This window comes from Melanostigma gelatinosum (assembly GCF_949748355.1).
Source record: "Melanostigma gelatinosum genome assembly, chromosome: 13".
In the NCBI taxonomy this organism is placed as follows: Eukaryota; Metazoa; Chordata; class Actinopteri; order Perciformes; family Zoarcidae; genus Melanostigma; species Melanostigma gelatinosum.
The window spans coordinates 19,793,549-19,816,611 of NC_136646.1; the positions used below are offsets into that span (position 1 = coordinate 19,793,549).

The 23,063-nt window shown below is 42.0% G+C and overlaps 5 protein-coding genes across 11 annotated transcripts; all 5 read right to left on the bottom strand.

The window, feature by feature from the left end:
• Nucleotides 1-5: 5 nt before the first annotated feature.
• Nucleotides 6-2,382, bottom strand: nme3 (NME/NM23 nucleoside diphosphate kinase 3). Of its 4 annotated transcripts, none has more exons than XM_079281757.1 (5): nucleotides 2,297-2,382; nucleotides 1,552-2,212; nucleotides 1,357-1,458; nucleotides 1,120-1,232; nucleotides 6-876 (listed from the first exon to the last, which is right to left on the bottom strand). In XM_079281757.1, the coding sequence occupies exons 2-5, from the start codon at nucleotides 1,732-1,734 to the stop codon at nucleotides 759-761; spliced, it is 516 nt and encodes a 171-aa protein (XP_079137883.1). In that variant the 5' UTR covers nucleotides 1,735-2,212; nucleotides 2,297-2,382; the 3' UTR covers nucleotides 6-758. The 4 variants fall into 4 exon arrangements, with proteins under 4 accessions (XP_079137883.1, XP_079137884.1, XP_079137885.1 ...); XM_079281758.1 differs by having other exon boundaries at nucleotides 1,552-1,682; nucleotides 2,297-2,376; XM_079281759.1 differs by having other exon boundaries at nucleotides 1,363-1,458; nucleotides 1,552-2,343.
• A 462-nt stretch (nucleotides 2,383-2,844) lies between these two features.
• Nucleotides 2,845-4,160, bottom strand: mrps34 (mitochondrial ribosomal protein S34). The gene is made up of 4 exons (XM_079281477.1): nucleotides 4,088-4,160; nucleotides 3,624-4,010; nucleotides 3,453-3,495; nucleotides 2,845-3,335 (listed from the first exon to the last, which is right to left on the bottom strand). Exons 2-4 carry the CDS (start codon nucleotides 3,939-3,941, stop codon nucleotides 3,046-3,048), a joined length of 651 nt encoding a protein of 216 aa, XP_079137603.1. The 5' UTR covers nucleotides 3,942-4,010; nucleotides 4,088-4,160; the 3' UTR covers nucleotides 2,845-3,045.
• A 2,747-nt stretch (nucleotides 4,161-6,907) lies between these two features.
• spsb3a (splA/ryanodine receptor domain and SOCS box containing 3a) lies at nucleotides 6,908-10,794 on the bottom strand. 3 transcript variants are annotated; one of them, XM_079282553.1, is made up of 7 exons: nucleotides 10,660-10,794; nucleotides 9,729-9,924; nucleotides 9,100-9,280; nucleotides 8,819-9,006; nucleotides 8,627-8,729; nucleotides 8,408-8,515; nucleotides 6,908-8,291 (listed from the first exon to the last, which is right to left on the bottom strand). In XM_079282553.1, the coding sequence occupies exons 2-7, from the start codon at nucleotides 9,834-9,836 to the stop codon at nucleotides 7,900-7,902; spliced, it is 1,080 nt and encodes a 359-aa protein (XP_079138679.1). In that variant the 5' UTR covers nucleotides 9,837-9,924; nucleotides 10,660-10,794; the 3' UTR covers nucleotides 6,908-7,899. The 3 variants fall into 3 exon arrangements, with proteins under 3 accessions (XP_079138679.1, XP_079138678.1, XP_079138680.1); XM_079282552.1 differs by having other exon boundaries at nucleotides 8,408-8,533; XM_079282554.1 differs by lacking the exons at nucleotides 9,729-9,924; nucleotides 10,660-10,794 and adding an exon at nucleotides 9,503-9,569 and having other exon boundaries at nucleotides 8,408-8,533.
• Nucleotides 10,795-11,666: 872 nt separating this feature from the next.
• Nucleotides 11,667-16,528, bottom strand: atp6v0ca (ATPase H+ transporting V0 subunit ca). Its single transcript, XM_079282371.1, has 3 exons — nucleotides 16,296-16,528; nucleotides 13,366-13,549; nucleotides 11,667-12,816 (listed from the first exon to the last, which is right to left on the bottom strand). The coding sequence occupies exons 1-3, from the start codon at nucleotides 16,369-16,371 to the stop codon at nucleotides 12,612-12,614; spliced, it is 465 nt and encodes a 154-aa protein (XP_079138497.1). The 5' UTR covers nucleotides 16,372-16,528; the 3' UTR covers nucleotides 11,667-12,611.
• Nucleotides 16,529-18,433: 1,905 nt separating this feature from the next.
• On the bottom strand, nucleotides 18,434-23,002 carry ypel3 (yippee-like 3). Of its 2 annotated transcripts, none has more exons than XM_079281818.1 (5): nucleotides 22,872-23,002; nucleotides 21,524-21,642; nucleotides 21,223-21,266; nucleotides 20,402-20,510; nucleotides 18,434-19,620 (listed from the first exon to the last, which is right to left on the bottom strand). In XM_079281818.1, exons 2-5 carry the CDS (start codon nucleotides 21,638-21,640, stop codon nucleotides 19,531-19,533), a joined length of 360 nt encoding a protein of 119 aa, XP_079137944.1. In that variant the 5' UTR covers nucleotides 21,641-21,642; nucleotides 22,872-23,002; the 3' UTR covers nucleotides 18,434-19,530. The 2 variants fall into 2 exon arrangements, with proteins under 2 accessions (XP_079137944.1, XP_079137945.1); XM_079281819.1 differs by lacking the exon at nucleotides 22,872-23,002 and adding an exon at nucleotides 22,455-22,658.
• Nucleotides 23,003-23,063: the final 61 nt, after the last annotated feature.

A 23,063-nucleotide genomic window follows, 5' to 3' on the forward strand; every position in this document is an offset into this window, starting at 1 on the left:
CCAGATTTATTGTTTTTGACAATTCATACAGCATCATGGGATTTTAGAAAAGCACAAATTACAATTTTATAGAACGAAATAAACAAGCCTTTGGAATCTCCACGAAAACCTGCTGAGCATCGTATTTTAAAACGTCTACCCTTTACGTTCAAGTATTCCTGTAAAGTGATCCGTTTCACACCCTGACAGAATTTATATTTAAAAGTGCAGGAAACTGGACCGTGTGTGTAGAAAGGCAATGATGGTGTTAGTTGATTGCTCTCAATGTAAGTACGATTACAGGAGAAACGTGTATATTTTGACGGATCTTTCACCATAACAAGAAAAAACATGTGTGCAAAACACATTGAGGTGGTAAACAATGGCTGTTCTGTAACTTAAAATACTTTGCACATCACCTGAATATGATATTAAAGCTTCCTGTAGAAATGAACCTTCAGGGTTTATTTAAATGCAGCCGTTCCCTGATGTGTGATCCCTCGATGAACATCAACTACAAGCTTATTGCTTAAAAACTGTAAACAAGCTTCTGGACTAAAAGACTGCAATGAAAACTAACGGAAGCACACAGTCGTGTTACTGATGAGGTTATTGCTCACTTAGTAGAAACATTTCACCTAAGAAATGTAGTTCAGAGAGATAAATACATTTTATGAAAAAGAAAATCCAGGGAACAATTGCGTCTCTACAAGATATTAAAGCCAAAGACTGTATCTGAGGTGTGATCCGTCTTGTAATGACACAGCTGGTGTGGACCGTCAGTCGTAGATCCAGTGGCTGCTGCTGTCCTCCCAGCAGTGAAGCTCGTCCTGTCTAAACCACAGAGAGATTTCCTTCTGGGCGCTTGGCACCGAGTCGCTGCCGTGGATTACGTTCCTGCAGCACATGACCGTTTTATGAACCATAATAGTTGTACTTTTTCGGCATACTATCATGTATACTATACTATGACTTTTTTGACACACTCATGGAGTGGGGCTCTTGAATATTATGCTGCCTCCATACATTTTATTGGTCGCAACTGTTTTTTTCTACTATGACAAGTAAAAATACCTCTTGTAAATAAAAGCCTCACATTTTCCCTCAGAGGAGGAGAAGTGAACTATCAGGTGATCCTACCTGCCCACTTCCACACAGAAATCCCCTCTGATGGTTCCAGGCAGCGAGTCAGCAGGTTTGGTCTCTCCCAGCATCTTACGTGCAGTCTTGACTACGTCCAAACCCTCCCACACCTGAGCAAACACAGGAACGTACATGAATACAGCATGCAGAAACAAAGATATCATGTACACCATGACTTATGTGAGTTATGAGCAAAAACCAAACGCCCTCTGAACACGTGTGGGAGAATGTCACCATTACTACGATTGGTCCAGAGCTCATGTAGCGCATCAGTCCCTGGAAGAAGGGCTTACTCCTCAGGTCCCAGTAGTGTTCCCTCAGAACATCCTCAGACGCCTGACACAAGACAGACACGTATTCAACAAAAATATAAAACTACTTTGGTAAATATTGTCTCAAGAGAAGATAAAAGGCCTACATCCCAAATACCTGCACCAGTTTGAGGCCGACCAGTTTGAAGCCTCTCTTCTCAAAGCGACGCAGGATTTCTCCCACCAGTTTACGCTGCACGCCATCTGGTTTAACGGCAATAAAGGTGCGCTCGTTCACACCGGCCCAGCCTAGAGGATCAGGAATAACACAACGATGGCCACCACTCAGAGCAGCGTGCATGCGTCTGGGTACAGACTGGAGGAAGCATTGCTCACGCACAGAAGTTTTGACTTCACAAAAGCTACACGCAGCTCTAGAAATGTCTGTTATGTGTTAGTTTTAGGAGTGATCATTAGATTAAAAAATATCAAATTTTTTGCACGTTTTTTTTGCTGTCAGAAATGGGCTTCCATACATATCAGCTCTCACGCGCTATTAATAGAACGATGAAACAACGTGTTTCACAGTGACGAGGATGACGCTGCTGGTAGTGAGACTAAGTAGCCGCTATGAGCACATTATACATATATTAGTAAACTAAAGTTAGCCAACTGTAGCTCGACCCACACAGATCATCGAACTCCAAAGCCGAGCGACTCCAACGTTACACACAATAAGTTACAACACCTGTGTAGAAGTTACTGAACTGTTCGTGACACCATTGTTTCAACGGTGAACTCCTTCTTCAAGCTAGAGCCGAGGCGAACGTTAGCATCTCCTGCTCACACAGACCGGAAACGGAGAAAGTCAAACTTCGACAATAGTGAATGACACGCGGATTACAAACGGATTCAACACCAACCTGAAGTTAAGAAGTGAGAGAATATGGACAAAATCAGGCAGATCATTGTCGCCGGTTGGACGAAGTGACGTCACACTGGAAGGAGTAGGAGGGAGGGATGAATACGCGCGTACCCACGTTTCGGAATGCTTTCCAAAGCGCGTGACCGTGGAAATTCATTTCCACCGGTTGAACAGAAAGTTAGAAATTATAAATTTATATGGTGGAAGAAAATGAAGAACACTACTCAGGACTATTTTACATGTTAGTGTAATATAATATTCAGTTATTCTGGCAGATTAGATTTCTTCTCAAATTGTGATGATACAACCAATATGACATAAAAGCAGCATCTAATCAAGCAAAAAACTTCAGCCTGCATGGTCAATGGTGGAGTCTTCTGCTACTTCTTTCTCTGATAGTATAAAAAAAAGTGATTTCAAGGTGTCAAAGTATGAGGCACCCAGTAATGTTTAATGTGATGGAATCACCTTAGTGAAGTGCTCTGTGAGGTAGTCTATAACGCAGGCAGAAATCACCAAAAAAAACAATGATAGCAGCAATATTTTATCTTAAATTTAATATTTACCACATTGTACAGATACATATCACACTTGGAGAGGCCTGCTTCAGAGAAGTCATTTGAGTCCAGGACATATCGGGACATTGAGGTGATTCCAGTGTACTCGCACAGAAGTAGTTACAACTATACCATCGACACTGATTTGGTCCAAAACGTCCCAAGACTTTCATCTTCAGAACCACGAGCATCACACCGCTGTCCCCTCCGTCTCTTGCTCCTGCCTGCGGAAATAGTCTTTGTTGAGCAGGACGTCCCTCTTTAGAGGCAAGACCGGCTCCTCGGCCACTACGCTGCCCACTGCCTTCTTGTGCTGGGCCAGCAGCATGGCGCGGAGCAGGGGAGGGTAAGGGACGTAGCGCACGGGCGGCTCAGGGAGCGGCTCAAAGTCCTTCATCTGCTGCTCCATGCATTTGGGAACCAGGCGCCAGTCGTGGTACATCACTTTGTCCAGCTCCTTGACCTCGCTCTCCTGTTTTCCTGCAAAGCACAAAAATGCAACAAGTTGTTTGAGTGTAACATCAAAGGGTGACATCACATCAGTGTCCTCAACGGTTACAGTTTCATTTAAATCAAATAAACGGGGTACAATCTTACCTTTGAGGGTGAGGATCCCCCATGCTTTGCCATGATCCATGTTCTAGAAAACACAGGAATCAGGTGTTACACGTGTATCCTAACAGACCTCATGACAAACTAAACTGCGCTCACTTATACACTTGGGATGACAACATGCAGACCAGAATCTTGGATGTGGCCCTTTCTCACCTCAGCGGTGTAGTCCACCTTGACCTTAGTGATCTGCCAGTAGCTGGGCTCGGTGTGCTCCTCCAGCCAGGACTTGCGGGTGAAGAGGCGGCCCATTCCGAACATCCTCATGCCCGCCAGCAGGGAGAAGAGGCGACTCTCCCTGCGGACATCCTGCCAGGCCAGCACGGGCAGCATCTTCCCCGTGTGAGGCCGCTTCATCGTCTCGTAGTCCAGGGCGTATTTCTGGGACTCCCGCGGCCGGGACTTCAGCTCTCGGTACGCCCGGATCTTCCGAGCCATTTCTGCGATGAGACGAAGTCGCCTTTTCTTCACCATGACTGCCTGACGTGCAGCAGCTCGCGTTACTCCACAGTACTCCCGGATAAACACCGGCTAACGTTCGTCCTGCAGGAGGGTAAAGTGAGTTATTTACGTCTGAACGGAGCAGCTCTTTAAACTCAGATATCAGCCGTTAAAAGTACCTGAACGTCCCCGACGAGAAGCACCAGCGCAACTTGACCTCCGCAAGCAACGCACACAACTTCCGCTTATTTGGTCCGACAGCGGAAAGTTCCCCTGTAAACTGTCACTGCACATTTCAGTTCCGCATTAGTCAAATCAAGTAGAAGACCTCTCAGTTAGCACATTCATCATTTCACGGGAGGAATGATGGAATAATATAATAAGTGTTAATTCATACGACCAGAAGGGCATTAATAAAGATTTTCTACACACATTCTATATAAATACATATTATACCTAATCAGTATTCAGTCATCTTTTTACTGGTGGTCTTTACCGTTGTACAGATTTAGATCTTTTTTCTTCAAATATTTAAAATGTATATGGACTACAGGTGGGATTTTGGGGGACTTGTTAAGGGAAGTGTGTTTAGAGTGTTTGTAACTGTTTAAAGAACTTTCTGGGCATTTCCACGTTAATCTGAAACTGAACCGTTTTCTCGTTTTGTTTTATTTTGACCACGATAGAAGTTGTCTTGAATTTTGTTACTTATTTCACTTTAGGAAATGTTCTATTCATAGAGCAAAATGGTCAAATTCCATAACGTTTTTCTCTTTATTGAAGTGTTACTTTTGCCCCAGTTCATACCTTTGAATCCACCCACTCCAGTGATATCAGGCACACCTTATATTTATGTAAAATGAAAAGACAAAAAAAGACTTCTAAACTGAAACATCTTGAAATGTCCTAGGTGCCAGATTTCTTGCTAATAAATAAACACATCCAGTATTTTTTGCATATTTAGCATTCATTTATTTTCAGCTGAAAATCATGCTGATAAGTTATACAGAAAAAGGTGAGTAAAGGCCTTCACATATAGAATTATTAATATGACACGGTATAGAAGAAACACTTAGAATTTTACCTATTTACAGTACAACAGTAAGAAAAAGTGCTTGGATGCATCAAAGTGAAGACAAATGCAGTGAAAGAAGACACAAATACATCTGCTGGACTACAACTAATCTCTTATATTACTAGATCTTTAGGGATAATTCTGATCAATCATTACACAACTGGACATGTGAGTCATGTCCCACTACTCATGACTAATGATCACGGTCCTCTGGTACCTTCACCACTAATGTTGTGTGTGTCCATCTTAACATCTTAAAACACACATTCCTTCTGCTTTTATTGCATAGTACCAGAAATCGTTGTGCACGTCTACTTGAACCAAGACCCTTGAGGAGCGAACATGATCGGAGACAGGTGACTGAGGCAGCAGTTGGCAGACTGTATAGCTTCATCGCCTGGGTCAAACACCATCTTTATACTTCTATCGTTATAGTTTTACACACCTGACCCAGAGGTAATGTTCCCCTCCTCGGTCATTCATGATCCAGTAATGCTCGAGTTGGAACCTAATTCTTATAAAATAAGCAACTTTCTAGAGCCAGCTATTAGTCCAACAAAGGATGCGAGTGTTTGATACTAAAATCATTTAGAATAAAGTACGATTAACTACAGTCAAGAGGAGTTGGTACAGGAAGTGATGGGACAATGCTATGGGAAAACCAAAACAACACACTTGCATGAACAGATCAGTTAAAAAAAAAAAACACTAAAACTGCTCATAATTTCATATTTTGTCAATCATAGAAACTTTTTTTTTAAATTCTAAAAAACAATAAGATATACCAGCGATTAAAAGTTACTTTACAGTCTCTTCAGAGTGTCATCCTAGTCTCATGATCCGATTTAAAAGAGCTACACTAAATAACAAGGACACACTGCAGACATCTTTTAGGAAAGAGGAAGCCCTTCTACAAACCAGTGGCATACGGTTTCAACAGGAGACTTTCAAAAAGTGTATTAGTTGTTTGGAGATGACGGCTGGAATATTTTCATTTTTGGAGCACTAAAAGATGCAAACTACATTCAGGCTCACTTCAACTCCTTGTAACAAGTTTTTTGATCAGTCTTAAAACGTTTTTTGCCTTAGAGCTGTAACCTCTGGGTAACAAATAAAGAATACTCTCTGACCTATGGGGTGTCTCTTCAAATCTCTCTTTCACTCTAAGACACAGACTCAGTGTCTCACTTTGGCAACCCAACAGAAAATTGCAGATGCCAGTAAAACATGTAACATATTACTTTGACAATGCATCATGGCATTAAGGTGAGAACAATATACATTATTTGCATACAGGTTGAAAACACAGACAATATATAAAAGGGATGCACCAATGTTTCAGTCCCAATACGGGTACCGATACCTGGGCTTTGGGTAACGGGTATATACAGAGTACCGATACAAAGTAACGATACAGAGCACCGATACAGAGTAACAATACAGAGCACCGATACAGAGTAACAATACAGAGCACCGATACAGAGTAACAATACAGAGCACCGATACAGAGTACCGATACAAAGTAACAATTCAGAGCACCGATACAGAGTACCGATACAAAGTAATGATACAGAGCACCGATACAGAGTACCGATACAAAGTAACGATACAGAGCACCGATACAGAGTAACAATACAGAGCACCGATACAGAGTAACAATACAGAGCACCGATACAGAGTACCGATACAAAGTAACAATTCAGAGCACCGATACAGAGTACCGATACAAAGTAATGATACAGAGCACCGATACAGAGTACCGATACAAAGTAACGATACAGAGCACCGATACAGAGTACCGATACAAAGTAACAATACAGAGCACCGATACAGAGTACCGATACAAAGTAACAATACAGAGCACCGATACAGAGTACCGATACAAAGTAACGATACAGAGCACCGATACAAAGTACCGATACAGAGTACCGATACAAAGTAACGATACAGAGCACCGATACAGAGCACCGATACAGAGCACCGATACAGAGTACCGATACAAAGTAACGATACACAGCACCGATACAGAGTACCGATACAAAGTAACAATACAGAGCACCGATACAGGGCACCGATACAGAGTACCGATACAAAGTAACGATACAGAGCACCGATACAATACTTGTGTTTAATTAATAAGCTGTATGCCTCAGTGTGTGGAAATGACTGGGATCATTCTTTTGTGTGTAAGGAAACATTGTAAAACAAAATGTAACAAATAAATAAATAAATAGATATCATTTTACTGAATTGGTGTATATTATTAAAATATTAAATCCTACACCAGCAACTTGGTAAAAATCTTCAAAGTTATCAGAATTACAATTCATGAGTAAACCTTTTTTAAACCATTTAAATGCAGCAACAACTTTAACAGGAATTCAAATTGCAGTATATAAAGTATAGTCTATAAACATAATTGATTCATATAATTGAATAGATCCAATATCGGCCCAATATCAGTATCAGTGCATCCCTAAAATATACAGTCTCATTTTTTCTACCCGCTTTTTGCAAATGTACTATGATGACCATCAACATCTGTCCAAACTTGACCTCAGTGTTACACTGTTCAGTCCGTTCCTGCATCATTTCGCTACTCGCCATACATGAATGGCAACAAATGATGGCAACTAACACAATAACACCGCACATCTGTACTTATTACTGAAGCTGGTTTGGATACTGAATGTATGACGAGCATGAAGATATCTGAAGACAAGATCACAGTAAAGCATGTCGGCAGAAATACTGCAGTCACAGTTTTCCACTTACGTACCGCTCCGATCCTGGTTTATTTTCTTCGCCACTGGACAATATTGATGTTGAGGAACGCTTGATGCAGGTAGGAAACTCTAGATCAGAAGCCTCAGGACATTAACGTCTGCCAGTGATGGTTTGAGTCGAGCTGGGCAGTCACGTCCAGCGGCATCTCTTCCTCTGACAGGCTTCGGGGTCAGATGTGCAACCCTCCGAGTCACTCTCACAGGAGGACGGTCCAGCCAAGGGGGGGGCAGGCGAGCCTGAGGGTCGCTCGGGCCCATCTGGGGTTTCCTCTGTGGTGCCACTATTGAGACTGAGCACCCAACCCAGTTTGTTGTGGAGCAACTGGCGAAGGCCCGGCGGCAGCGGCAACACGTCCAGGGTGTCTATACAGTCTGGCATCAGCTGGCGAAGGCGAGCGCAGCAAAGGTACAGCAGGGAGGTGGGCGCAGAGCACGATCGGATCACCTTCATGCTGCTCTTCGCTGCAGTGGAGCACGCCATCGGATAAAACTTCTTATTTTGGAGCTCCGTGGTAGCAACACCTACATCGAGAATGGTGACAAAACGTTTCATGTTCATGTGTAATATCTTGTTACAATACTACATAAGTAAGTAAGTATTTATCAGTTATGGTGTGTGTGTGTATGTTGATACTAACCTATACACTTGCGGTTTTTGAAGAAAGTGAGTGTGCCATGCCACGTGTCCAGATGGATCCCGATGATGGATCCCTGTCCAAACCGGGAGGAGAAGTTCATTTTGTCTCCTTTATGATGCAACAATCCTGACAAAAGGAGGACAACCACTGACGTTAAACTCATACAAACCCCACTGTGACATGTTACTGCTGCATCACAGCACGTTGTGTTGGTCTTACCAGTGTAAGAAAGACCCCAGCTGTCCGCATCTTTTCCCAACAGGCTGCAGAACGAGTGTCTGTATTTGTCTAGGTTGACATCGAAAGTGCCGATGCCGACCATCTGCACAGATACAAACAAGAATTTATGTTTGGATCTCTTTAGGAAGCGTTGCATGCTAACAGCAGGTCAGTGAAGGCGTAGAGGTTTACCATGTCTGTTCCATACACTGGAGACGTCATCTTGATCTCCCAGAAGTGCTGGCCTTCAGCCAGCTCTTTGGAGCCACGGATTGCTGCTGTGCCACAGCTGTATTCAGAGTGGAAGTTCACTTTTTGATTGTCGCAGCTCAGTAATGTTGCCGTCGATTGGCTGTTGCCGTCCCAAATCCAGTCAAACTCTGAAACATCAGAAGGCATTCGGTCATTCATGGCCAAAGAGACATGAAATTAAATATTTTTTTGGCCATTGATATGCAGGAGCTGTCTTGTACCTTGGTCGTCCTCGCCACAGTGGCAGTCTTTAACTTGGTGAAAGCCTCGCAGACGAGGGTTGTAGTTGGTCTCAGCCTGGGAGTCGCAGCCACAGTAGGACTCTCCGGTGACGGGCACTGCACTGGGGACTGGAGGGACCATCACTGCCGAAAAGTCTGCCTCAGAATCTGAATCACTGCACTGGGGATCAGCAATGCAGAGAGAAAGAACTCATTCAAACGCCAGCAGCATTGCTTATGTAACAGCACAACACTGGTTTAGATGTTGGGCTGCTACAAAGACAAAATTGGGCACTACATTGGAAAATGTACCTCTAAGTTTTATCAACATCTCTAAAATGTAATCGTGAAATGCAGATACTATAATGCTTTCCTTAAACCTAATCTCCAACCAAACACACACCGTTTACAGTGGCCAAAGGCACATTAGAGGCTTTAAGTCTGACAGTGATAGCTGAGGTGACTTTTTGTTGTCTTCTCATGGTGATGATGACACATCCTGTCTCCTGCCTGGGGTGAAACAAGTGGCATCATATGACACAAACAAAAACTCCTGTGTCCACTGATGCTTCGAAATCTGTTCAGAGCTTCAGGTCCAATGGGGGAAACAGCAGCCCTTGTATGCTTACCTCTAAGCGGTCATGGCTCCATTCTTCAAGTGCCCGGGCGTCAGCATCCCTTCGTATCCCACCCCAAACATATCTCCATGCACGACTGTTCCTGCTGTGCCTGGACATGGCAGCAACAGTGTCTCACCAGTAGAAGAGCCCACCTAGTCAGCTCAGGTTCAGTCCAGATGCTGGAGGAAGAGCATCAGTCCAGATGCTGAGAAATAAATTGACAACATGTGATAATCTTGAGAGGCACAGACACTGAAGTCCCTCTGGCAATTAATGCTTGTAGCTTTGTGCATTGCATAATTTATATAATTTAGTTCTTTATTGATGCTGCTATCCTGATGTCTTATCTCAACACCAACATGTGCTGACGTTGCAGCTTTATAAACCGAATCAGTTTAACGTTAAATGTTATCAAATGCAATAAAGCCCAGTGAGTTAGTGGGGCACATTAACGGTTAACTGATTACATCATCCTAACTACTTCATTTAACGCTAATTAGCTGGTAGCAGTCTTCTGCTTGACCGCAGAGAATTGTCATCATCAGCAAAACTATTATGGTCTTTTGACGTGAGCTGTTGTTCTTCCTAACTAGCGTCAGTTAGCCACCTAGCGGTAGCAGCTAACGCTAGCCACACAGAATTTAGCCCCGTTGAACCGCGGATGCATTGACAATGTTAGCAGGCTGTAACAAGGTCAGATACGTATCAATTCAACTCAGACAGCCGGTTGAAAGTATAGCTTAGTACACCGGCAGATGTTGGTTACTACACGGTTTATTAGCCATGTATTAAGAGAAGTGACCGGGCTGGTGATACAGATTCACACCTAGCGTAAACTAGCTGGTTAGCGTTCGTTAGCTGCGTGTTAGCGTAAACTAGCTAGTTAGCTTTCGTTAGCTGCGTGCTGCTATCAGCGCGAGAGAAAAACCGTTAACGTTACCTGCATTGTTCACCACAGAGACGTTGTTCCTCGAAGCCACTTATTACTAGAGAGCTAACACACGACAGCGGAAAAGCTTCCCGTTTACCATGACCTACTTTACATCAGTCTGACCGTAAACAATAACAGTGAGACGGGCTCTCTGCAGGACCCCACTGTCTCCAACAGGAAGTTTATTAGTGCACAGAAAAAACTCCTGTTGTATAAGCCTAGAGAGGAACGAGTAGTGTTAGTCAGTGGAGACGTTTAGAGGTTATTTAACTAAAAGTAAAAGCACAACACGATACAAAATACTGCAAACAATGTACCAGTAGTATAAGTATTGTGAAGTATTGCCCTCTTTCAGTGTTGTATATATTAAGTGGAGGAAGAAGTATTCAGAATTTTACAATTCATTTCAGTAAATAGCAATACCACAAACTATAATACTCAACCTAAATTAAAAATGTTACAGAAGTGTTACAAAAATCAAATGTCCTTAAAGGATAGCCTCACAATTTTTCCCAATTCTGCCTAAAAACAAGTCAGTCACCTCTATTGACATGGCTGTAATAATGCCTCCTGTTCAGACCTATTAAAAGATCCCTTTTATGCGAGTGATGGGGACAAAATCCACATTCCTCGTTTTGTTGTTTGTTAAATGTGCATATTATATATATATTCAATGAAAAGGAGCTGGCAAATGTATTCAGGGCACCAATAAGACTGAGGAAGCTCTCACAAGAGTTGTCTGCAAATAGGAATGAAAAAAAGTACATTCACCACAAACAATGAATTATGCATGTGCCTGTTTTAGGAGACATTCATGTCCACTTCAGGATTAGTTGAAATACCTTTTTGTGAACCTTTCACTTTTCATCTAGCCATCTATCAATTTAATTAACCATTTATTTCAAAATTTCCCTTTTTCAATTAAATGCTGACAGGTGCTTGTGACTCTGAAAAGCCATCGACGCTGCAAGTTAAGTCATTCAATTAATATCAGAAAAAAAGGCTTGACGCTGATGTTCTGGAGGAGGTTGAGTTTTATTTGGAAATCTGACAGGCATGGCTGAACAGTGAGCCCTCACCTTAAACAAAACAAACAAACAAAAAAAATCAAGACAGCAGCACTACAGGTAAACGAGACTAGTGTTGGAGAATGTCATATTAAACATAAAGACTTGCGCACACACACACATTATGCACTCAGGTCATTCACAGACACACACACACGCACGCACACTGTCAACATGTGGACATCCTCCATTAATAATCACACTACATCCAGAGGAATTCCAAGCACTTAGAACAATTACCCACAGTGCAATGAATCTAACTATACACAGATAATTTATATATTTTATGTATATAGGGTATTCAATAAACAGTATTCCATTTAGACAGTTTCATTAAGTCAAAATCGTCATAACTTTCCATAAATAGTGAAAAAAAAAGAAATATATATGTATAGACAGCTCCTCACCACTGTGATTCAACAAAGGTCCCCGAAAAGAACATGGAAACATAAAATACTAGTGTGCATGATTCTTCAGCAGTCTCCAAACAGAGAAGGACGATCGAAATCACCAACAGAAAACAAAGATCAAAAGGAGGGGAATGAGCAGAGGGATAAACGTTGATACTCACACTCACAGCACAGACTGGTTACTACATTTACAGAAGTGGAGGGACTCTGGTTCACTGTACAGGTTAAGATCAGACAACAAATCAAGCAGACTGTCCACACATCATCCCACAACAACCAATACATCGTCATGCCCGTTCAATACTCACGAGACCTGACACAACTGCATGGCTTTAAACAATATGATCACATCTACGGAGGACATGTTTCTGTTGCCATCCCATCCTGTCAGACCCACTGGGTGTAATGGAAGTACGGTGAAAATCTCCTATTTGTTCTTGCTGCTTCGATGTGGAATGAATGAGATGGTGTTTGATGCGGACATTTATTTTGTAGATAGGATGAGAGCCACGATGAGGCCATAAAGCCCCAGCACCTCAGCGAAGATCAGGATCAGGATCATGCCCACGAAAAGCCGGGGCTGCTGGGCGGTGCCTCGCACTCCGGCGTCGCCCACGATGCCGATGGCGAACCCGGCCGCCAGACCGCTCAGGCCCACACTCAGACCGGCACCGAGATGCAGGAAGCTCCTGTTGGAAAGAAACAAAATGCAAAAGGTAATACCGTCTGAAACTTATAATCATACATTTGTTTTTTGGCCGACGGTGTGTCAGGACCTTGAGGCAGCAGCTGAAGTTGCAATAACTCCTCAACAAAAGATGTGACCCATGGCCAGATTATTATAAGATATAAAAATGCAGCGGTTATAGACATTTTATACACCAGACGTGAGTCAGTCGTTACTCTGTCACCGATAGGAGAGACTTCGGTCTGCAGTGTAGTTCATAAACTTCAATGATAAACCAGAGAATTGTAGAGTAATAATGGAGTTCATGATCACAGAAAGCTTTTCTATAAAACTGTTTCAGAAACAAGTTCTGAGCAGTTAGCTGTTCACTAACTCGCAGCATAACTCGACTAAGAGCCAGACATAGTCAATGTTGGATGTGTACAGATTGTAAAGCCCTCTTAAGCAAATGCTTCTCAGTTTACAAAAATAACAATCAGCAATAATACACACTTTAAATGTAAAATGGCAAACTGTTGTAATGGACTACGTTATCAGAGGTTCGTCTTACTTGTAGAGGGTGACTCTCTCAGAGATGTTGTTGGCTATCAGCACAGCCACCACCAGCCCGTAGATGGCGATGATACCAGCCATGACCACGGGGATGATGGACTTCATGATGAGCTCTGGCCGCATCACAGACATGGCAGCGATGCCCGTGCCGCTCTTCGCCGTCCCATACGCTGCTCCTAACGCTGCGTGAGGGAGGAGAGACTTCCTGTTAATTCAGTTCAGTGTTTATTCTTCACTTAAATGATTGCCGACAACAACAACTCAAACCAGACGAGATATGGATTCGGATAAGGCTGGGTGAGATTAATAAACCCAGACGAATCGATTTCAGACCTGACGTGCAGGTAACAGACAAAATTAACCAGCAGAAGATATTCGACTGACAGTTTTCTCCCACCCAGCCATACATAACTGACCAACTATATATAATTCATTTTTAAAAAAGGAGGACTGCCAAATCACACTAGTGCACCTATTTTTAAAGTTTCCTCACAAACCTCAAACACGTTTAAAAAGGGATTAATCGTTGTACTCTGGAGCCGTGATAACCCTTAAACCTCACCCACTTGACTACTTTATACTTCTCTTTGCGTCCCTTTCTGCCGTCACCTCACGTCTCACTGATATCTGCTCGTCACATATGTAATCACGCTGCACATCACTGGTCACAGAGTGTATGTTGTTTAATATGAAACACTACAGTAGCTCCGCCTTTTCTTTCTCTAGTTTTTGATTCCAAGTTCTCTTTTTGAAGTTTCGGTTTTCTAGTATAGAAGGACTTTGTATAATGTATTAGTATTTGCTGCCTCCCATGAGCGCTTGTATTTTCGTCTTGTAATTGTGCAAACAAATAGAGTCTAGAAGACTGAAGTTCAGCTGTAGTGAGGTGTTGATTGAACTCACACAGCCAGCTGTTTGTCAGCCAGTTAGTCACTTTTCTTGCATTTACTCTTCTCTCACTGGGTAAAACCACATCTTGTGTGGGGTTGTGTCCCATGTGGAGGTTCATCTACTACACATGAGACACAGCAGTCCTCCACAGATAGTTGACCAGCACAATAGAAAAGGCAGTGCCCAGTTTTCTGCGCGGTTCTTTGTCAGCTGGATAACTTCACTGTGCACGATGACTGTTTATCATGCATGGTTTAGATGACAACAAGCAGAAAGAACTCTGAAAACAGGCTGTTACCTGCTTATCATAACGACCAGCTGGAGCCAATAAATAAATAAATAAATCACTCCACCACTTCTCACTTGCTGATGTGGGTGTGTTGATACTTTCGAGGGCTCTGTGCTTATCGACTCCCTACAAGCAATTATTAGCATTACTGTGTGAATAAGCAACGCATGAGTTTCTCCAACAAGCTCAACATCTCTGTACCAAGCTACTCTTTTCTTTATATTATTCAGGGAGGGAACGATTCAATAATAGTTTTGTTATCCACTTATATTTATGTACTTATTTGCATAAAAGTACAAAATGACTTCTGATCCCTCACATTTAAATGCATCATGTGCCACTTCTGTACTGGTTGCTTCCTCACTGTGCATGCCATAGATAATGAATGGACATCACATGTCCAGCAGGTCATCAGCCTCACACAGATGTCGCCTGTGGATGCTTGATGGAGCCGCCTCGAGAAATCCTGGACTGACTCTATTGTGAACAATCAAACTTTCTTGAAACTTTAGCAGCACACAGAGATTTTACTGAAGGGTGTAATATATGCATGATTCACAGCTCTAAAGCACAAATAACACTGCTGTGAAGGTGTCTGTGTGCCTCGGGGTGTGAAGGATGAAGCTTAAAACAGAGCCCTAAGGCAGCGTTGTGCTATCGAAGTATAACTGTGCTTTCCATTTTCCCCTCAGTCACCGCCTACTTAAAAATAATAATAATTTGGATTGAACGACAGACACACTGAACCAATTGGGTGTCGGCCGAATGTGAGCAATTCAAATTAAACACAGTTTCTTGGTCGTTGTCATAAAATGTATTTTAGATCCATTCATTCAGGCACGACGGGCCACCATCTCAGTTTTAATCCTGATGTTACCGTAATCAAAATGAATCCAAGTTTCATGCAAATTATGAAAGAGAGTTTATGTATTATAATTGTATTGATTGATAAAAGTTGGATATGTGCATCTCTAGATTTAATATCTTATAACTCTGTCATTCAATGGTCAAACTCCACAAAGTGTCACCTGATGTCAAACCATCAATGAGTTCTACATCATGGAGACCGGTGTATGGAGGCATTGACATCACCTGATTTCACCACCTGATTTCTCCAAAAATATTTTTTAAACCACGATGTATTATTCCCTCCCTGATAACCTGGGTGTACCCCGCCTCCTCGCCTTGAGTGGATGCTAAACGTTGAAGGATGGATGTTCCCTTAATTTCCCCTCACTGATGTTTTAGGCCTTAGATGCTGGCCCTCCTGTAACACCACACATTAAACCATAACGGGGACTAATTCCAACAATAATCCTATTCATCGTATATTATCATGAGGATATAGACCTTAAATAAGTTAATTATAACAGATTAAATACGGCCTCGTCGACCTGAGCTGCCACCTCAAAGAAGAGTCTGCGTCACCAAGAAAGGCAGCATCACAGCTTGATATGATATAACCAGGCTGATGGATGGAGGTAGCTAGCTAGTTAGCATGACGAGCTAACGTCAGTGGTCAGCTCGGTGGAAACCTTCCCCCGCCTCTGCTCATCATCCCCCCGGCAGGTGTGTGAGCCGTGACCGACTCAGCTAACACCCATCGCCGTCATATCTCGTGAGACAGACCACCATGTTTGTTGTTTCTAATATCGTGAGAATAGCTGAACATCTGTCTGAGCTTATTCGCCCGTTAGCGTTGTGACAGTAACGGTCGAGATGTCAGATGGAAGAGCTGGTGTAGTTACCGCTGAAGACCATGGCCGCAGAGGCTCCCATCACAGCGAAGAAAGGCGCGTACTCGGGGCTCTCCGCAGAAGACATTCTCGGCACTTTTCTCGGGGCGACAACAGCTACAAGGCAGACTATCTTCTTCCTTCTTTCTTTAATTAGGTTTCCCTTTTCCCTCCGTCAGCTTTTGGATAGGTTAAAACACTGAGAGGGGAGGGGGGCGACAACGTAGCTGCCAGCAAAGAGCACCGGTGTATGAGAGGAAAATGGCGATACGGAAAGAGTCACATGACTAACCATCTCGGAACGATCCATTCGTGTGGACACGGGGGTGCTCGACACAAACAAGAGTCGAAATAACTAACCCTTGTTGTTTAATGCACCGTAAAGTATATTGTACAAATAATTTTCATGTGATTGCAATGTTTTTACACGCACACGAGTTTGTAATACTACAATGTATAATATGAGTGGTTTGTACAGTGTGTAGGCTACAATATGGTATGTTCTGCTGCAAGTGTACTGACTGCAGTTGAAACGCTGGTTTACTACATGCTGGTGTATTTATTATAGGTTTTCAAGTAGAGAGTAAAATCAACCATAAGCACTGTTTTTACTCTATAATTTAAAAACATGGCACAACAAATAAACAAGAATAATATCGAGGCACAGTGTCCATAATATCCAGCATATAGCCATCCTCCTTTAAGCCATGTGTATGTTGTAAAGGTTTTTTTTCATTGACAAGGAGAGGTCATTTTAATTCAACATTAGAGACAAGAAGTGCTGTCCTGCACCTAATGTCTGATCTTCACCACAGCCACCTCTGGTTGAAGTGTCCTGGAGCAAGGCACTAAATCCTCACCCTGTCCACAGGTGGGGTCATCAACCAAACATAATAAATGAATAGGACTTATTTACTCACATACGAGTTATGATGAATTAACACATGCCTGGTGGAAATTTAAATGTACTTTTATGATCAATACGCCAAACATTTTCTTCTGGTAAAAAGAAAATATATTGCAGTATATGTAGTATATGCTTTATATAAGTTTTAATGACACTTAAGCTCCAACTCCTCCATTTAGTTTTTTATAGTAATCTGGTTGCTGGTGTAAATCCAAAGCCCCAAAACAGAACAGTACTCTAAAGTTCCCCCAAGAATTTACATTCTGTATACTGGGGTCAAAAACACCTTCACCACTTGGTCAACATGGACCATGCAGCGTCTGCCTCACTACAACATATTATTGAGGATTAGAGAAGAAACAAATTAAATCAACCTCCCTTAGTGCTACTTGTATAAAGTTTCTCACTGCCTTTAGTTCAATTGTGTCTCGACAGTGTACTTAAATCTCACACAGACAAAAAATGTGCTGCACACACATGACTGTCAGCAGCCTCTCCACTGCATGTCATAAACAAAAGCTATTCGCTCTGGTCAGAGCTCAATCATGTGACCTGCTCAGAGTTCAACAATCACTTCCTTACAGTAAGAGGGGAATATGTGGTGACTTTGTTGGTAGCGTACATAAAATTACTTTTGTTTGCTTTGCATCCAGTTTTAAAAACCTGAAACAAGTTGAATCATGTAAACGTTGCATCAAACAAACTGACATGTTGCAATATGTGTTGTAAGCACACTCAATGCTAGATGTTGTGATACGTTACTCTACACCACTTATACAGTTTGTAGTGTTTTATATGAATTATGTGGATTTTTAAAGAAAAAAAATCTTTTGGAATCAGACCCTGTGTGTTGTCAGGTAGCCGAATGGACCCAGCAGTGATATATAGTATATACACATGGAGGTATAACTTACTATTAAGTACCAGTATACTGTTATTCTAACAGTATCCACATCGCCATCTGTTGGCCGATTTATTGGCTGGCATCCTTGTCGAATTTCTCCCTCCCTCTAAATGAGAGCTTCATACATGCTTAAACATGCTTTTTAATGATAAATTACAAACTGAAATTGAAGTTAAGTTGACGCAGAAAGATGATCAGTTGTCAAGTGTTGGAGATCAGGCTTGCATGTTGTCTTTATTACTTTTATTATCTTAATAATTAAAGTATGTGTGTGGGAATCAGATGCAAGATGACATAATAAGATATCACAAGCAAAAGAAGACTGACCGCAGGTTACAGACACACTGTATTTTAATGAAAGATTAGGTTAAAATAATACACATTTAATGAAAGAAGCAGACATTTAAAAAAACATAGTCACCATAAATATGCTACATAATCCTAACCACACTTTGCTCTAACACGATTGAGTAAATGGATCCGTAGGGCAGCTCCGTGTTAGGCTACACACACAAACACATGGAGGATAGATCTCCTCAGCATTGAGTAAAAGTGAAGATATCTCAACTGTGCAGCGGAAACTCTAGATGTGAACCCCAGGCTAATGCTTCACAACACCATCCAGCTAAAGACATCTCAACGCGCACAGACACACACACACACACACACACACACTAAAATGTATACCTACAAGCAGAAGACACTCATACCAGATTTAAGAATTCCCGCAGGAGACTTTTGTGGGCTTTAATTAACGTCACTAATTCAACATCCTGATTGCCTTTAGCTAAATATGAACAAGTGTTTCAGATCTTACCATAAAAACATGAACGTCACTGATAAAAAATAAAAAATAAACTCTTACTGCTGTAAGCATCCCGACACCCTGTCATCACTCAGAAGTGATCTACGGGTGAAACAGGCCGATACACTGCACTCAGTTTGGGCCAGATTGGTCTAAATGTTCACCTTAAACTCAAAAAGATAACTGCAGCCGATATGTAAGAAGGTCAGATTATTTGCAGTGGCCTCGTCCCCACACAGCGAGACTGTTTAGCGCTCATCACTCAAACACACGCTTTAAAATCCAACACGCACTCCTGCCAGTGTGACTACGTCTCCCAGCCTGTCTCACTCACCCACACACACACACACACACAAACCCTGCACTCATTCAGTCCATGTTCCCAGCACAACCAGCAATCTGGATAGCAAGATCAGCAAATGTGTTGCTGTGGTGGTCGCTGGAAAGAAACATGAAGAGCAGAAAAAGATACGGCATCGCATGCTATTCTTTGCGAAGCCGCACGAAGTGAAAGTGTGACACGGCGATGGCTCGTACGCGGGATGAGGCAGCTACACTGGAACCCTTTCTAAGTCGAAGGGGGATGCAACCTTCGAAAACAAAGTCATGAAGAAAGATGAAAATGTCCTTCTCAGTCCCAGCCGTTGTCCTTTATCATGTGGGACAGCTCGATGATAAACTTCCCCTCCTTGTACTTCTGGCTCAGCTCAAAGGCTTGTTCCTGCAGAAGGGTTATCAAGAAGTAGATTAAAGTAAAGCCCAGGACTAGTCTCATTGAAGGACATGCAGACACTCTGAATGTCTCATTTACTTCAACGATGATACTATTTATTCATTTTTTCAAAGATGCATTTGAACCGATTACTGTGTAGATTTTGTATCTGTAGCTTCGGCCGAAAGATAAAGATATTTTTCCGCCAAAACCGTGTAACATATTACAATATGATAAAATATGAAACATTAGGTTGAATGTGTGCTTCACTCTGAAAACTGCTGCCTATTTATAACCTTCCTCATGGAAATAAAAAAAACGATGTCGTCTGCAGCAACATAATTAAAAGTGTAGATAAGAAGTGGGTTAAAAGGTTACGCAGTAGTATCTACAACGCTGATTACACATCCAGGCTACAAAAGGAACCATGAGGGGACCACAAGAAATGTGATTAGTCAGCATGATCTGCCTTTGTTTCTTCCCCAAAAGTCTCTGTTACAAGTGGAGGTCGTTGATAATGAAGTATCACGATCAGTTTGATTCTGCTTTTCAGTGACACACATTTAGCAAACCCTTTGTTTGCCTCCTTCACTCAAAAGTAAACAGTTGGGGAATAAAAGGTAAAGCAGGACACGGATCGGTTGACTTGTGCTACATCCTGCTAATGTTACTGAGGAGCCATCAACGGGTGAAATCTGACGCTGAACTGTAAATCAAAACCTGCACCGGGTATCTGTGGTGCCACGTTAACCCCTTTGTTCAAACATTGTATTCACACGGACGTGCTTACATATTTCCAGCCCAGTGTGGTGTGACAGTTTTCACAGTAGATGTCGGCGACAGCGTGAAGTCCTGTGAGCAGCAGCCTCTCCTCCGCAGGACCACAGCCGACGTTCACTCTGAAACCAAAACGCAGGATTGTCAAACAGCAGCTCCTCTCTGAGCCACAGTAATTAAACTACTCTCATTACCCTGTAAACCAGTGAAGGACCTGCTGTCTTATATAGCTTTTTTTTTTAAAGGGAAAAAAAAAAGACTAAGGTTCATAAAACAGTCATGGGGAGGATGACTTTCCATGAAACCATTTAGAACAGAGCTTCACTAAAACAGATGATCAGCATCTATTCGATTTGAACCTTGAAGTTAGATTCAGTGCTCGAGTTATTTAAAAGGCATTTTAGGGTCAGTGTGTATTTCTGACCCACTAACCCAGAAGTAGCGTGACTAAAGTGAACTTCACTCGAGAGAAAATCTAATTATCTGTTGGGAATGTGGTTTGTGCAAAGATGTCTGACACTGGGACTTTGTTTTCATGGACGACTTGACTATTGAAATAATACGCTGGGAAAACAAAGAAGATCAAAAGTCACCAACTTATTTTAGTTTATATAAAAACACACAAATAGTTGATCTAACGCCAACACTAATCTGAAAAGATTTGACAACAAAGTAGTAAATAGAAAGGAACATTAAAAGAATGCACAGTCTAAAAGTGAAGTCACTTTTTACAGTGATTATGGAGATAAATACAATTTGAAATCGAATATATGAATAGCCTTAGCTACATGCGTTGTGCTAACGTGTAGTAATATTTAAAAACAAAATACTCACACAGAGTTGAAGAGGTAGGCTCGGCCTTGACTGCCTTGGAAAGACTAAGAGACAAGGATGAACAATAAAATAAGAGGATAAAAATGCTTCATGTGTCCACAAACAACACGCTATGGTATAGATTTCTTTTTTTTAATGAAATTCCAAAATGTCTACTAACTTTGTGATATTTCTCTTTGGATTAGGTCAGTCCAGTTTTTCCAGCTCTGCTACTTTGTAAACTACGTGAGAGTCATTGGGCGGTGGTGCTATGCACCACCTGAAAGGATCATTTACAACAACAGAGCGGCAGCATACCAACCTTGGAGATGAGATCGTCATGGTTTGCCAGATGGGCGCGACAATGCACACAGCTGTAGCGACGGTGGCACGAGTCCAGGTACGCCTGGAACGTCTTGGCCTTTGTCAGCTTCACCATGTCTGAGGAAGAAGGAGGCAACAGTATTAGACACAGACAGGTTTTACATCAGCTTTTTACACACCTGACAATAGCGATACAAGGCTGCAAGGCTTTCACCCGACGTAACCCGACCTGAATGACAATAAACTGAGGCTGGAACTGACCAGACATTCATTCTGACAATCAATATTTACCAATGATTTGCTGGTTGCAGATTTATAAATACTTTGCGTTTGTCTTTTCATCATATGATAATGTTTAGTGAAGTGCGTATTCATGAAAGACATTATAGAGACAAAACTCTGGGCTCAGGCACCTGCTGACTTTGACACTTTATTGACCAAGTTAATCGATTAAAAAAACGACAAAGTCCAAAAGGAAACAAAAAGGTTGATAAGGTAGGAAGCAAGTATTATGACATACTAAGTTCAAATCAAAATGATAAGATTGGATTTATGACCTCATAACTTTTACTTAGTATCTCATTATTGTAATATATATACATAAGATTATCAATGTGGGCTATGTTATATAACATGATTCCGTGACTATTTTCTAAATCGTCTGAACATTTAATCTGTTATTATTATATTACATCTGCAGACAGGGGCTAGACAGCATCGGACAATCTATTTTAATCAGAATCACATTTTTTTAAATATTTTTACTTTGCTCTAAATGTACTGAAGCACATTCCAAAGGAAACAATTTACAGGAACAGACAAGCAGAAATACAGCTTAAAAACAATCACAACAAAGCTGAAACAAGTGGCTAAAAATAGAACTATTACGTAAGAAGGTGGAAACAATAAGTTATATGAAGAGACCTCACCTGCTCTAGTAAATAACGAGCTGTAACGTTAATCGCGTAGCCTGTCCTCTTATGGTCGCTGTGCAGAGACTGACATGTAGTCAGGCTGACATTAGATGACGCGTGAACCGTTTTACATCAACAAAGATTTGGTGGATTCGTTATGAAAACACAGGTCAGGCAGCTTGCTTCCTGGTAGAGGACAGTCTGCACAAACAATCCTCGCAATGCAATCAGACAACCTCAATTTAAGCACATTTGCAACGTGTGTTGCGCCATTTTATGCACGGCTCAACACTAATGACCGTCTGTCAGTCGCCTAAATAATGACACAAACGGCCCGATGCGTCCGTCAGCTCTGACCAGCTAGCTCGTTAGCTACAGCTGGCTAGCTCAACATACGCAATGCAGGAAATCTCCGGGTGTCCGTGGACTCACCTGATAGAAGCTCCTCGCGGGCTACACTGCGGACCAATATGAATGACAGCTTAACAAAACCATCTAATTCAAAGCAGGTACAATGCGGCTCGTGGTCGACCACGCGCAGACGGCTCGGACAAAGACAACACAACCTGTGGTCTGTTGCAGCGGAGCCCGGTTGCCCGCGCGTCTCTCTCCTTTGAATCGGAA